Genomic DNA, 16,348 nt, shown 5'->3' with positions numbered 1-16,348 from the left:
AATTCACAGGAAACGGAACAGCCACTGCAGAGGAAGACTTCTGTTTACAACCCACCCGCCACATTTGTCTCTTTACTTAAATCTTAATTCTCCATATGTTGTATAATAAGACCCCACATGTGTTCCAAAAGCAATTATGTACCTTTTGATAATGTAAGTAATGTTTTCCAGAGTTAGTTATGGGCAATTCTTTAATCTAATTCATCAGTTCATTCATTTATAATAATATAAAACAGATAAAAGCACAATATGCTCACGATTTGAGAAGCTTTTTTCATTTATAAATTGTTTATTAGTTATTAATCGATGTTTTCTCTTTGGTTGATTGACTTGATCTACCAATGTTTTCAGCACTAGTATTACTTTTTAAGAAGAGAATGATTTGATGCCTAGTTTTGGACAGTTTTTGACACTCGCTGGTACTACAGACATGTTTCAGTTGATGCCTAATGTACGTGGGACGGGTGGAAACGCTGTCCAAGGCCGGTCTGAGTCGGGATTGTAAGTGGTCGACATATTCGAGCCGGCCAAGATGGAAACTACTGCCAGTGTTTTCCATCATCAGTCTCCGCTGGACTGCATGCAAAACACACTCGGCTAGTGTGTGTGTGTGTGTGTGAGAGAGAGAGACACTTGATGTTCTTGTGAGCCTCAGTTGAAGAGCTGTGAGTTTAGGTCACGGTATCCTGTTGGTTTTTTCCTCCATCTTTTAAAAGATGTTATTTTGGAGCAGGTCCGGTCTTTGCCGTCAGTGTTTGATGAGGACAGAAAGACGAGTGGTTTGTTTGATTTGTTTCAGTCTGCTGGAAAACACCTGCTGTGGAGCTTAAGTTCAGTTTTCAGAAGTTTGAGTTTCACCCTTCAGTACCTCTTTAAAAACCAGTGAACTTTGAATTCTTAAGAACATTCAAACACTGGAATTGGAATGTGAAAAAAACTAAATAAATAAAACATTTATAACATAAAACTGCACAACCAAACCATAAATAAAATGGACTTTCGGGCCTGTGCAATGTCTGCACGATGCTCCAGTCTTAATATTGTCTGTTAATAACTGTTCATTCTGACATGTTGACTAAAACGTTGTTGATGTTCTTACGTAAACAAACGAAACATCGAGGTCAGCCAAACGATTGAGGTCTTGCGCAATGTGTTGATAACGTAAAAACGATGGTGGTCCCGTCCATATATAGTGTGATGAGTGGATAATGTAACCGTAGGCTGTGTTAATAGTAACAGACCTCTTGTTCATCAAACAGCTCTGTGAGCTCAGCCAAGCTCAAGTTCACGTCGTGTGCCGGTTGTTTTTCTTTTGCTGGCTCCTGTTATTTTTACTGTAGTTTGATTGATTGATTTTTTTTTTTTTCACCTGCATTCCACGAGGACCCACCCTGCTGTGATTCTCATTGGCTGGCACTCGTTGGCTTTTTGTTTAGCAGAATTTGTCGCATTTATTGCTAATGAACTAAATTCGTGCAAGGTTGGTAGGCTTAATGGTTTCAACTCAGATGTGGATGTTTTTATCAGGATGGCAGCCTTATTGTTTAGCGCTCTCGTATATAATTACAATGTCCTGATTTTTGTGGAAATAAATGTATTTTACAATATTGAATGTTGTCTCTATGGATGATATAAATGACAGATCCGTTGCAGATTAATATTTAGATGTGGTGTCATAATTAAACTTATTGTTAACCATAATGTTGATATGGCACCCTGATTAACAAGGACATTTAGAAAATGGCACGTCATATCAAAAAGGTTGGCAGAAATTAAAGTGGAGAAATTAAAATGTTGACCTGATGATGGCGTTGGATAAAAGGTGACATCATCACCAAAGTAATACAATTGGATATGGAGCCTCCTGCTGTGTCGGTGCTGTTTTGAGTCTTTGAGTGACAGAACTGCTGCAGGCAGTCGTGATGAACAAGTCAACATTATGCAGAGCGATTGCTGCGGTGATAAATTAAAGCATGACAGTTCGCTGGGACTGAATGAGTGTAGCAACACCAAATTGTTGGAAAGATTCAGTAGGATTGATGCAGTAAAGACGAGCGTGGTCTTGACAAAGTCCCACAGTGTGGCAGACGTTGGACTAAAGAGTGCTACATGATAAGAGCCTAATAGCTGGTGTGCATTGTAAATGAATTGATTTAAAATGGCCCCGGAAAAAACACTAAAATTCTACTAAAAATCGAATTGAAATGGCAATAAGTGCACTCTAGAACTAGCTGATATCTTACTATATGTGTCCTTGTTTTATTCAAAGTGGCAGCCAGTGTTTCTGTGTAGTTTTTATTCATTCATTTGCAAAATATACTTCATGAAATTATGATTTAACAGCTCACAGAGACGTGTTAAGACTAGATAAGAGATAAAAAGGGTATTATATTTGATGAGACTGACGTTCTTCAGACGACATGTTTAGGAGGATGATCTCCTGCTGCATACTTTAAATTCTGAGTGTCGGCTAATGGACGGGCAGCAGAGCTCGAGGTGACGCAGCTCTGAAAACACTGAACTCAGCACAGTGAAATCCGTCCTGTGATGGACGATGTCGCTCTGTGGAAGTTATTTGTCACGCTGAAGGAGAACCTTGATATCTGCAGAGAACCTGTGCTGTTGATGCCAAATGTAGAAACAAACCTCCTTTTTTAGATGGTTGGCTTATTCTTTGAGGTGACTTTTATCCAATTCACTTAGCTAAGATCTGGCCTTGAGCTCAAAGCAGCAGTCACTAATAAAAGTACTTTTATTCTTCATCTACGTCTTCCTCTTTAGATTCATATAAACTGCCAGGGTTTTATTACTTCACTTTACCGTCTGTAGTCGAATGGCTTCGATCTCCTTTGTGTTGCTTCTTTGTTGATTTGTTCCTCAAGTAGAAACCTAATATGACATTATAACAACCAGGATTAAGTTGCACCAGCTATTTGTTAATCCGTGACTGTTTGTGTGTAAAGTTTTCTAAATATGTAGAAACTACCAGCCATTATCATTATTATTAGCTGACTTTATGCGGGTAAATCTCCACTTTAGTCAACTTGTAATAAATAGATAAGGCTGAGATAGAAACAGCTGGGGCACCTGGATCCTAATCCAGATGAAATGATCACCACAGTAGGAATAGACGGGTGGTAGATTGGTTTGCTCTGCTGCTTCACACCAAGGAGGTCCTAGCTTTAAAGGTAGAAGTGGTCCACTGCTGCCTTCCTGTGTTCCTGGTCCACCCAGCTGTCTGTGCTCTGGTTAACTAGATAGACTGGCCAAAGGATCAACAAGTGTTGTTAAATGGTGGACAATGTGAAAGATAAATCGTTATTTATTCATCAGCACACCGATGTTTAAAGTATTTTAATGTGACTGTCTTATGTTGCGTCTTTCCTCCCGTAGAATAATGATTTTAACGTACTAAACTTGTATTATGAGTTAACGAGAGAAGCTGTGTCTTTAAAGTTGTTCCCTCTCCACCTCTCCTGCTGGTTGGCTGTTACACATTAACAGAGTCGGCTTATATATTTCTGCCCAGAGTCGAGTTTACCTTCATTCCTGAACTTGTGGATTATCTTCTCCCCCTCTAAAACAAACCTGTGTGACCGTGTGTTGCTTGAGGATACAACACCTTGAATAAATATCTCCACTAAACGGCCGAGGAGGTCATGTTCATGCGGGGCATAAACTAATGGTGGATTAGTTTCCTCTTAATGAGACTCAGCGTTGGTCTTCTGCCCTTATTTGTTAAAAACTACGTTCATAACTTGATACATAACATGTGAACATATTAATGCACGTAACTAAACAGGACGGTCTGTGTTGTGTCATTTTAAACGGTGTCTGTGATGAAGAACTTTTTTATATTGTGATGAATTTGTTCAGATATGTGATGTAAAAATAGACGTTTGATGACAAACGTTGTGTCAGCTGTTATTCGTAAAGCTGACTCCAGTGAAAGCGCCTCCTGCTGCTCTGTGAGTGACCTGTAACATCTCTCTTTAATTGCACTTTAAAGTACTTTACTTTCCTCGCTTAATGCTCGACTGACTGTTTGATGTTCAGACTCTTCCTCACTACAGCCTCAACGCGCTGCTTTAACACAGCTAACATCCACTGCAGTGTTCATCTGAGCCGTCAGCCTGAGGCGCGTTCACTCCGTGTGATTCTGTGCATTCACTGCAGCCTCTCTTTATGAGTCAGTCGTACACAGTAGGAGGGTAAGAAAACATCGATACACTTCAGAGATATTAGGTTTTGTGATACAGTACAATTTCTCTAAAAATACATTCGATTTTTAACTAATTACATTCAAAGATTCATGGCAGACCCCGGTTTAAATTCCACAAAAAGCTGCTTTTTTGTTTTTTACTCTGAGTTTATGCTTATGGCAGCTTGGTCTTTACAGTTTTCTTTTTTTTAAATTCACAATATATTGTTGGTATGTTTGGGCGTTATTACCAAAGACTGTATCTAAGAATTGGACGTAGTCGTCGTTACGTCACCCGTTGGTTTGTGGACTGATGTTTTGAGTCCTCCAGTTTGGCATTTAGGTCGTTGCTATCTTTGTTTTTTGCAACCACAAATGTGTAAGTGACCACATTTGGACTGTGGAGGAGTGACGCCGAGGTAGAGACGCTGTATATGGCTCTATTAGCGACCTCCTTCAGGGCAACTGGCTAAATGGAGAGCAGAGTCGTCCTTCAATCAGAGGATTGGCGGTTCGACTTAAAAATTGCTCCTGTAGCTGTGCCTACGGTGTATGAATGTGATAGAATCTGATAGGCAGGTGTCACGTAGCACCAGCCATCAGTGTGTGAATGGGTGAATGATGACATGTAGTGTGAAAGTGCTTTGAGTGGTTGGAAAGACTAGAAAAGAGCTATACATGCCCAGTCCATTTACCATTTAGACCTGTCAATCACTGTGTAGCCCCGCCCTAAAGCATACCCTGCTTTATGGTCTGTTTGACTCTAAATGGACCATAATTTACTAAATGAACATCATGGTGTATTAAATAAGACTTGAAACTAGAGATTGAGACCATAAACTCATGTTTACAATGTTTACTGAGGGAATAAATCAAGAGAGAAGTAGAGTCATTTTCTCATAGACTTCTATACAATCGGAGGAGTCGCCCCCTGATGGTCACTAGAGAGAATGCAAGTATGATTTTTCAATACCGTCATAAATACTGACGTCCCGCTTTATATGATAACTTTGGTTTAGGCTCACTTAAGGTGGACTGACCCTTTTAAAGGTGGACCAGCTGTTCTGATTTTAAAGACAAAGTGACGAGCCACTCTTCCCGAGTTTTAATCAGGGAAACATAAAGTTCTGCAACGATACATAAAGGATCCAAAAACAAATGATTTTAAACCAAAGAAACATTCAGTAACATGAAGTAAACACTTCAATGGGCTGTGATGAGGTTTTTAATTAACGAGGAGCTACAAGTGTCACAAGACCTTCAAGAGACTCTTCTTCTGTCGCCGTGGTTACTCCATGTGTCCTCCCTCCTTGCTGTTTCTATGGTGACGACCATGTTTCCTCCTCTCTTCTCTCCTTCTCCTCCAGTGTCATCCAGGCTCCGTTACCTCTACCTGTAGACAAGGTAAGAACAGACGTCGTCCTGTCCCGTGTGTGTGTGTTGGGTAGTTTGCACACACAAGTATTCTTTGCACACACACACACACACACACACACACACACACACACACACACACACACAGAATGGAGTAGTCAGATGATAGAGGAATGCAGGGATTGCTGCCAGTTTTGGCCGTCGCTCTACAGAAGTCATTCATCTGGTTGAGGGAGCAAAGTTATTTTTTTTTTTTTTTTTTGAGTGCTTTGTGTCTTTAAGACTATTTCAAGTTCAATCAAATAGCTTTTTTTGGGGTCTGTTACATTATACACATCTGCTCTTTATTTTTGTAATTATTATTTTGGGGTTTCATGATGCTGCTCACTAGTTTTGCATTAATTTGATGGAATAATGAGCCAATATCTGTCTATGTAGATGGAAACCTTCATTGCTATACAGCCATTTAAATCTCGGAGCAGACAGCAGCCTGATACACAACACAAGAGTCACGCACTCTGTAGTGTTCCTGCTGAAGTCTTCTTATCTCACTCACCAACATGAACACACGTCTTGTCGAGCACCGTATCGTGTTGAACGACCAGAGAAGCATTCATCAAGGAAAACAGATCCTTTAATGTCAGTTTGCAGGCTAGATGGCTAATTAGCTGAACAGCATGGAAACATGTGTGCAATTCGTTTTTTAAAATATCTTGAGATATATTTTTATCGGATTCTTTAAACTCCCAAACATCGACAATATCTGCCTCAAAAATTCAAATGTGACACGTGTTATTATACAGTGAGTTGAGCCAATCAGCTCAAGTGTCGGCTTTCAGTGTATAAAGATGACTTCATCATACCACACTGGATTAAACCATATTGAGTCAATCAATACATGGCACACAGCACTGTACTATACTGTGCTACAGCGTCAGGCTAACTGTTGAAGTCCAGACTTTACTTTCACACACTGTCTGGCCCGTGTTAACTTTCTGTTAGCTGCCTCGCCCTGTTCTGTGTTTCCCTGCAACAGTGAGAACAACAGGGCCTCAGTGTAACCTGTCTGAGGAATGTAGGCTGATGGTGTGTGCGTGTATGCTCGTGTACATGTGTGTGTGCTCGTGTGTCAGGGAGGAGCTGTGATTAGATTTGAACCACTTTTCTAACATAATTAAGTGTCTTAAAGCAGGATCCTTTCGCCTCTCGGGTCTCAGAAACACACACACACACACACTCTCTCTCTCTCTCTCTCTCTCTCTCACACGCACGCGCGCACACACACACACACACACGTGCAGACTTGAGGTGTAAAGTACAGAGTCTGTGTGGTTTTTGGACAAGACTACATGTGTCAGTGGGTCATGTTGCACCTGCTTTCCCTGCCATTAAGCCTTTTTTAAACATTTAAATCAAGCGAGGAATAGTTGAACATTTTTGAAAATACACTTGAACGTTCAGATGGACATCAATCTCTAGTCTCTGTGTTACGTACGGTACATAGCTCGTTAGCTTAGCTTAGCATAGAGACTGGAAATGGGGGGGGGGGAAGTACAACAACAGATACCTCTGAATGTAAGAAAAACAATAAAACACAGGTGTGGGGATGTGTTTAGGATATTATTTTAAGATGGACACATGGTTGGGGCTGCTGTGTAGGCGCGTGCATCTGGCTCACTGGTCCACCAGTTTGATCACTGGTTTTACTTTATACGTGACCCTGGAGATTCAGGGCTCATCCCCACAGTATTGTGAGGTATGCAAACACTGAATGAACTCCAGACAACTGTCGATATGTTACCGTGATCTGTGTGTGTTTATTTTCTAGGTTGCTGCCAACACTCCCAGTATGTATTCTCAGGAACTGTTCCAGCTCTCCCAGTATCTACAGGTAACACACTGACACCTACTGGTCGTTCTGTGGAACCACACTGACTATAACGAGGCACACGAGTCGGTTCATGTAATAACGGTTTTACTGTCGGATAGGATAAGAAGAGGAGGGCAGGAATCCTGCTTCATCTTTCTTTCATTGATGACAACTGACCTCATTATATAACATGAAGCATCATCTGTTTTTCATCCATCCATAATTATATCATTAAAAATATAAAACCCCATCAGCAAGTCGGGTACATTACAGGAGAGCAGATCACATTAAATACCCAAAGATGATCAGTGGAGCACAGAAAAGATCTAAAGCTGATGAGTAGGTGTTAATTGTTCCTGAAGGAAGTGCCTGGAACTCTTTCCTGAGTACTTATGTAACCTCCTCTTTGATTAGTGAAGGACACGAACCCCACACAGCTGATATTCTCACATAGACACGGGGCCTCGTTACAGAAACTTCCTCAGTCTGGAATCTGTCTGATCTCAGTTTAAGATGACATTTAGGATTTTTTATTTATTACAGAAACATGTTTCCTAACGATCTTATCTTAGGATGGGTATTTAGCATTACAGAACTGTCCGAACTAAAGGAGTTAGGAAGTTAGGATGACATAGAAAACGTCTTAAATTCAGTTTCACAGTCTTGATTTCAGACTATTTAAATATCCGCTAGTTAAAGTAACCAGCTGACAGCGGTATGAAGAGATTAGCAGGTTGACCGATGCAGATAGAAGTTAACTAATGCACACAGTTATGGAAATCGTTATTAAGTGAATTGAAAATGAAAGCTTTTGTTTTTGTTGAATGTTTCCAGAAGAACATATTTATTTATATTACATTCTCTTAATTAATACAAACAACAATTATCACTATTTAATCATAGACTTGCTGCTAATCACACTACTGTCACTTTACCCAGAAATTCTGTCTCCATCTGCTTTTTTACGCACCTATTTACCTATTTATTTATTTATTTATTTATTTAGCTATTTATTTATCTCTACTATATCTGTCAACCAAACCTCCTCTCTTGGGATCAATCAAAATGTATCTCATTTTATATATTAAGGTAAATAACCATTGTTCTTATGTGAGTCATTGATTATCCTCTCTCTCTCCCTCCCTCCCTCCCTCTCCCCCTACCTCTCTCTACCAGGAGGCCTTACACAGAGAGCAGATGTTGGAGCAGAAGCTAGCCACTCTGCAGCGTCTGTTAGCCAACACTCAGGAGGCCTCAGAGAGCAGCTGGCAGGTAAGAAATACCACCATCATACATTTTTTACTCCTGACAGTTGAGCCTTCGGTCAGTTTATCTGTTTGCTAACGTAATGGAAGTTATAGCAACTGTGTACATGTGTCCTGTTGTCACACAGACATCATGTATATTAAATGCGTTATATTTAATATCAATAAATCTACATTTAGAGTATGTTGTGACAGTATTGTACTAGTGATATACTTGGTTTTACTGTACTGCTGTGACCAAGTCATATGGAAATTACATGTTGCAACTTGTGAATACAATTTATCTCAAAACTAAAGTGTTTTTTACAACTTTGAATTAAGTTTTCAGTGATAAAGTGTGTTTAAAGCAAACAAGAATGCCTCACATCTGTACAAATGTATCGTGTAAAGTAGGGCTGCAAGATGATGGAAAAAACTGACTTGCCATATTTTTCTGTGAGGGAATTATGACCTAAGCTTGCACTCACACTTGTGTGTGTCCGTCCTCACCAGGCTCTGATTGATGAAGACCGTCTGCTCTCCAGACTGGAGGTGATGGGCAGTCAGCTACAGGCTCACTCTAAGGTAATAATGTACCTTATGATAGAAATAACTCCTGCAATAAATGGATCAAAATGAAATCAACATTTTCATCCACTTTTATAAAACCATAACTTCTCTGACAGTCCCAGACGGAGGAAGGGATCCGGAAGGAGCTCCTGGCTCTACAGGAGGACAAACACAACTACGAGACGACGGCGAAGGAGTCTCTGAGGAGAGTCCTGCAGGAGAAGATCGAGGTGGTCAGGAAGCTGTCGGAGGTGGAGGTAAGACACACACTCATGTTCATACTAAATGACCACGCTATGAGGGTGAATTTGTCATTTTGAGGTACGTGGCTCATTGTTTATATATACATTTTATTTTGTGGTTTCTTGCAGCGCTCGCTCAGCAACACGGAGGACGAGTGCACCCACCTGAAGGAGATGTCTGAGAGAGGCCAGGAGGAGCTGAGGGAGCTCGCCAACAAGTACAACGCCGCCGTCAACGAGATCAAAGAGCTCACCGACAAAATTAAGGTACCTGCACAGACACTGCAGTGTAGGTGTGTGACGCTACTGTAACATCTAACTAGTTATTTTAACTATATTTTATAGACTATATTAAGTATTTGTTATTGATACCAGCTGATTGTAAACCAATCGTTTGTAAAACATCTATAAACTTTACATCGATGGACCAGATTTTTGTAGCACTTTGTTAGTGATTAATAAAGGTTTGTAAATCTTTTATAAATATTATTTGGATGGTTATTATTAAGTGACAACTGATGATGATGATGATACCTTGTTAAATGGTAAATGTAATTAATAATTATAAGTAATTATTTAGATAGTTGATATTTAATTGGTTTTTGGTCCATCTATCTAAATATAATATTTTGTATTACTTTTCTCTCTCTCTGTTTACCCATTCTTATATTTCTGTCCATTTCTCCTTCTTTCTGACTCTTGACTTCCACCCTTCCTTCTATCTCCCTCCCTCCTCCAGGAGGCGGAGGACCGGCAGGAGGAGCTGACCCAGCGGGGAGCGACGGAGAAGAGGGAGTTGGAGCTGCGGATCGAGGAGATGGAGGAGAAGGAGCAGGTTCTCCAGGCTCGCATCGAAGCTCTGCAGGCCGACAACGACTTCACCAACGAGAGGCTCGCCGCCCTGCAGGGTACACACACACACACACACACACACACTAACATTTAACAAGCTGACACACTGCACCCTGCAAACCAATCACTTTAACTTTAACACGGTGAGCGGGTCAGAACAGGCCTTTGACCAATCATGGGGCTCTGCTGGGACTTCCCGTCAGTCAACGCTTCTCTCTGCTGTTGTTGTTGTTGTTTACAGTGCGGTTAGAACAGCTGCAAGAGAAAAGTATTAAAGAAAACAACAGCCTGGGTGAGTTCTCATGTCTCTGGTCTGCTCCGCTGTTCATCTCTCTGTTGCCGCTAACTTCACTTCCTCATCCTGCACTAATAATGCATGACAACATCCTGCATGGTGTCCACATCACTTCCTGTTTGCTCGCCGCTCTTTTTTTTCGTTCATCTGTCTGTTGTCTGTCACAGTGGAAGTCTGGCTCTTCTTCTTCTTCTTCTGTTTCGGTCTCTTGACTCCGGCCCTCAGGGGTCCTCTGGTGGTTTAAGGGGACGTGTGACGTTGATTCGCGCTGAAGTCGAGATATTTCTCTGATGTTCGGTCTACGTAAACCCTCGGTACACTTCTGTCAAGATCTTGAAGCTTTCAGAGACACTCAGCTGTCACTTTGTTCCAGATTTACATTCAGAAACTTCAAAGTCACCGTGGTAGCAGGTCTGTTACTGTTAATACATCATCAGCCGTCCCTAAATACAGACATTCAAATGTTGAAAACACAATAAATAACGGTTTCACTTTGGATTTAGAATTACAAGCTTTATTCACGTGCATGCACACTTTTGTAAATAATATTCTAAACAAATATGTACTAGAGCCCACCAATAGGTTGATTCCCATATTTATAAATAGTTCAAAAATATAATCAATAATATTTGAAATAAACATGTAGCATAAGGAACATTTTTGATGAGGAGCCCTTGGATTTATTAGTGAATCACAACCAGGATATCGAAATAAGAATATGTCGCTCATACCAATATGTAGGCCTGTCTTTTGGCAAAGTACGGTTTGGTTAAAGGCAGAATGAGAAGGATTTGTCTGTTTTGTAAATGCAACATTCAAAGTTGGCCCCTCCTCCTCGGCTCAACGAGGATTCAAACGTGTGATCTTTTTAATAAAACGTGCCAGAGGAGGCCGGTTGTCTCGGGGACACGGTGGCTCTCTGTGGAACCGGAGCGGGGCTCGTTGGGGGTTTCTGGGTTATCTGGGTCAATTCAATGGGTACAAAACTGTCCACTGCTTTGGTTATTCTTCTTCTTCTTCTGGGGAAAAAGAGCTTCTGGTCACTGATTGACTTCTTGGGTGTTGAATGACGACACTGAACATGAATGCTGGAGGTGATGGCTGCTCACTGATCACTCTTCCTCACTAGCCACTTTGTGAAGGAAGCTGCCGTCATTTGAAAAGTTCCGACAAGCTTGTGTGTGTATATATTTATATATATATATATATATATATATACATATATATCTGATCTGGTCACATGACAGATGTCGACATTGTCTCCCACGGACCAGTCGAGGACAAACTGAGCCGGCAGACACCTGAGAGCCAGGAGGAAGACGAGGATGATGAGGATACAGACACCGATGATGGTGCATTTGGTGGAGATGAAGATATTGATGGTAGTCTGTTTGATTATCATAATAGTAGACATCTTAATTTATGTGCAGCACTGTTCTTTAGCAGGTTTTGCTTTACAGAATGAAAGTAAACAGTCCAACACAACACAGCACAATGTAGAAGGAATCTAATCGAGATCAATTTAAAACATCGCAGAATAGAATGCTATTTTATGAATATATATATATATCTATATATAACAATCAAACTCAAGATAAAATATTGACTTTGTTTACCTGATCTTGTGAGGGGATTCTAGACAGTATCATCAATAACATAACGAAATTTCTTTACTGAAATGTTGATCTTTCTTCTAGTTTTTCCGTATCTTCAGAGTTAAGTTAATCAGAGCCCAATACAGACGACATCACCGTCTCTGAGAGGATGTAGAGGTCTCCGGCCTAAAGCTAATGAACTGAGACTTTATGAATCCATTGGTACTGACCCTGTTATGCCAGCTTGTCGGGAATGAGGCGGAATAACGCTCCGAAGTTGGGCTTAACCTCAAGCAAGCAGTCTTGTAATTGCATACATTGGGTATGACATGTGATGTAATCCACTTCTGTGTGGACCTGCTGTCGCCCCCTAAAAGTACACACAAACAGATCTATGTGGGTCTCTGAGGGGGGTTAACTTTTGATCCAGGGAAATATTGTTCCAGCCTCATTTTAAGTTCACACTCAACAGACATTACATGACGTTCCTGGATCTTTTAGAGTTATGTTACTGTTCTTTACAATGTCGTCTTTGCTTAGATTTTGTCTTCGTAAAAGTCCTTCTCATTTTCTGCGTAGATAACGTCGGCTTACTGAACTCCAGTGAGTCTGTGTTGTTGTCGTTCGGTACATTGTCTGTGCTGGTTGAGGAGAAACTTTTAAGGTCACATCTTGAGTTTCCATTCTGATTCTGGAGTTGAGAGTTCACGCTTCGCTGCAGAAACTCCTCCTGAATAATGCGATGACTGGATTTTTCCATGAAGTCGTAGTTGAGCTGGTTGAATTCCACATGTTGAGCTGTAAAGTCAGAGACCGTCTGTCTGCCTGTCTGTCTGTCCACATCCTGTCTGCTGTTACAGTGTTGTGGTATCTGTCCAGAAACACTGTGTTATTCCTGCCATGGTTTTGATTTTCTGCCCCGCCCGTTTGTTTCTCAAGCATCGATCTGTCCGTGAAGTTATTGATCTCTTTGTTACTCGATAGTTCCTTCATGCTTTCTACCCGCTTGTGTCTTTTCATAATTTCTGTCTTCGGCTCTCTGCTGCATCTCGTCCTCTTCTAATACAGAGTTGGGTATTGAAAGGAACAGGTTTGTTTAAATTAAAATTCTGCTCATCGATTCTTCTGCTCTTCAATATAGAACATAGCTGGCTATACATGCATCAACATGTGTGTTTTGACCAGATCAAGTGCTGGTGAGTCGTGAAACTACGGAAGCCCTGAGAGGGAAGTGAGAGAACAAAGTTCTGGTGACCCATTTTCAAAGTCTGATTTAAATGATTTATTTCTCCAGTCTTAAGTACAAATGGGGAAAAAAGCTTAAGTCAGAACAATTTTCTAGGTTACTTCATTTTACTTCCATTTTTGAAACTTTTCAGAGTTTCTTTTTCTTTCATCTGTGAAAATATTCTTTTTGTCCGGATCAAGAAGTGTTTGTTGTTGCAATACTCATTTAGACCACAAGAGGCAGAAGTGCACCTCGTGTTCTAAACAGGATGAAAAGTGTTATTTTGTCCTTCATTGATTCATTTTCTTCCAGGTGAGCTTAACATTTGTCCATGCACTCAAAACACAAGGTACGTGTATATATAGTAACTTCATTTCAGCCTCTTGTGGCTGAAAAACAGCTGAAAAAACAGTGACTTCAAACATGATCCTGGCAAAAACAAATGTTCACCTGTTAGTCAAAAACACAGGAGCGAAAACATCGTAGAAAACAGACCAGATTTTTATTTTTAGCCTCCAACATATTTAGTTGTCATTCTGAAACGATTAGATTCAGTTAGATGTTGCATCGATGAGCAGAATCAATCGAATCTGAAATAAATACCTGAGTCCTCTCCTGATCGTCCTCTTAGTAATGTCAGCGCTCTGTGTTTCTATCAGACAACTGTCATGTTAACAACAGCGGAGGAGACTCGACTAGAATCCAACAGTTGATTGAGTGTCCGCGTGAGTACAATCACACATTCCTACTGTGTGCTCACACACACACACACACACACACACACACACACAGACTCCCATTGCTGCTAGGACAAGTCAAAAAAAGAAAGGCATGTTGCATCAAAATGATAAAATATTAAGTCAAACGTTTCCTTTCTCAGTCAAAATGATCAGATAAATCAAAATGTTTAACCTTTTCATCATTCACTAATGTGATATTAAAGCTATAGTTTGTATCTTAGGTCATATTTACTCAAACTGTCACTAAGTCCTGAGCTCATAAGACAGATAATCGTAATAGTTACTCTGCCTCCTTGTAAGAACCAATCAGAGCAGAGGAGTCTCTGACGCAGCTGTCAATCACTGCTGTTGAAGCCCGTGAACTACAATCAGATCAAATATGAATCTGTGGCAGCTGTCAATCACTGTGATTGGCAGTGATTGACGGCTGCTTCAGAGACTCTGATTGGTTGTTTTTCATCGGACACGGTGGAATCCTGCAAACGTCACGAGGACTAAAAGGAGCCCCAGGAACCAGATTATCTGTCTCGTATACTACAATCAGGACATAGTGACAGTTTGAGCACATAACATATAATTTAAGACTTTTACTTATTTCATGACACAAACTGATGTCTTTTCTCATAATTATGTTAATAAGTAATGATTTTGTCTTAGTATCTCAGCATTTATGTGATTATTTTTATTTTTATTTACATGCCTAACATTTCTTTTCCTGGTGCTTCTCCACTTATATAAAAAAAATATATATATATACAGTATATACTACATATTCTCCAGAGGAGCGCATGATGTGGATCTGTTGCTGTTGAACTTCAAATTGACCTTGATGGCATTTTGACATCTTGGCAGAACTCGTTTCTTGACCTGATGTTTTGAAAAAAGACTTTTCCAGATGTTTTTTCTTCCATTTTAAGATCCATCCGAGTAAATCTGGTGACTGTGTAAAGAAAGTCATAGCCGACATCTTTGACTTGAGTTGTACAGATAAGAATATCATAAGATAGTTGTTGTATTATACATAAAGCCAAAGTGTTTCCGCTTGCCTCCCACCTCGGATCCATCCATGCAGATAGTTTGTTTCATTTGTGCAGGTTTTAAGACCTCAACACAATAGACTCGAATATGTTTATTTGTGTTGCTGAAAGCATCCAAAAGCTACACTTGAAAATCTGGAGAGCGACATCTCTCCAGAGAAACGATGTCCCCGTTATTCAGAATAATCACAGACAACACTGTCTACAAAAATCCGAAAGGTGTTGTATTCGGTGGTTTATCGTGAGTAACCAGGAGAGAATACGCTGAGGGCAACATAATATTTGTTGTTGTTGATTTGAGTGAAGGGACCTTCTAAACAAACCAACTTGTACAACGTGAACATGTCCTTAGATATTTGATTTCTTTGTGTGTATATCTGTGTCTCGCTGCTGTCTGAACGGTCTTGCTGCAGCTCTCTGAACTTGTCCGGTAGTTGCAGGTTTATCTGGTGCTCTGGTGGTTGTTTTGTGGTTTGTTTTGGTTCTGTAGCTCCGGTCGACCGGTCGGTTCTCAGCTTCTCTTCTTCTTTAGCAGATCTTCCCATCTTTAGTTTCTGCATGCTGACTTTGTAGCTCTTCACTGGATTAGTTCGCTAACCTCCTGGTTTCTCTCTCCTCGTGTTTCTGTTGTGAGAGAAGTAGTTTAGCAGCTATTCTAATGGACGGTTTAAATACCTGAAGGAGTTATTAAAGTGTCGAGTTTGTGGAAACTTCCCTTGACTGCCTACATTTTTACCAGCTCTTTTCTTTGTTTGCAGCTGGCAGAGACGTTTGCTGCTCTCATGACTGTTATTACTGTGGTGCAACACACACACAGAAGAAACGAATTCTCCTCTTTGTGACTATGAAGCATAACTAGTGCAGAACGTTTGCCTTTAGATGGATCGGGAGGATTTCATGGAGATAAATGAAAATGTATTGAGTTGTGGATTTTTGTGTTTATCGTGGGAGCAGCTGATAACAGCACAGCCAAGTCTAGGCATCAGTTTTAATGGGCTAGACTTGGTTAAAAAGTTGAAACAAGATTTATAGAACATCTGTCAACGACTTTGTTTTAACATGTAGTGGCTTTTATTATCCAAGTGAGATTCCATAGAGGT

General features: G+C 40.4%; 1 protein-coding gene across 6 annotated transcripts in view; it reads left to right on the top strand.

Annotated features, from left to right (window-relative positions):
* Window positions 1-16,348, top strand: part of slmapa (sarcolemma associated protein a) — a 55,996-nt gene that overhangs the window by 23,770 nt on the left and 15,878 nt on the right. For 2 of the 6 annotated variants that reach the window (XM_076095612.1, XM_076095613.1), the window contains exons 5-13: window positions 5,569-5,605; window positions 7,404-7,466; window positions 8,622-8,717; window positions 9,203-9,274; window positions 9,376-9,516; window positions 9,631-9,768; window positions 10,241-10,409; window positions 10,595-10,645; window positions 14,131-14,196. In XM_076095612.1, coding sequence (XP_075951727.1) covers window positions 5,569-5,605; window positions 7,404-7,466; window positions 8,622-8,717; window positions 9,203-9,274; window positions 9,376-9,516; window positions 9,631-9,768; window positions 10,241-10,409; window positions 10,595-10,645; window positions 14,131-14,196 — 833 coding nt within the window. Of the gene's footprint in view, window positions 1-5,568; window positions 5,606-7,403; window positions 7,467-8,621; window positions 8,718-9,202; window positions 9,275-9,375; window positions 9,517-9,630; window positions 9,769-10,240; window positions 10,410-10,594; window positions 10,646-11,895; window positions 12,031-14,130; window positions 14,197-16,348 lie in introns of all 6 variants that reach the window. The other 4 variants (XM_076095614.1, XM_076095617.1, XM_076095616.1 and 1 more) reach the window with 3 other exon arrangements.

The sequence above is a fragment of the Anarhichas minor genome, unplaced genomic scaffold (assembly GCF_050575085.1).
Source record: "Anarhichas minor isolate MPS153535 unplaced genomic scaffold, ASM5057508v1 ptg000021l, whole genome shotgun sequence".
Lineage (NCBI taxonomy): Eukaryota > Metazoa > Chordata > Actinopteri > Perciformes > Anarhichadidae > Anarhichas > Anarhichas minor.
The sequence above is the reverse complement of the archived record's forward strand: the minus strand, read 5'-3'. Positions and strand labels throughout refer to the sequence as shown.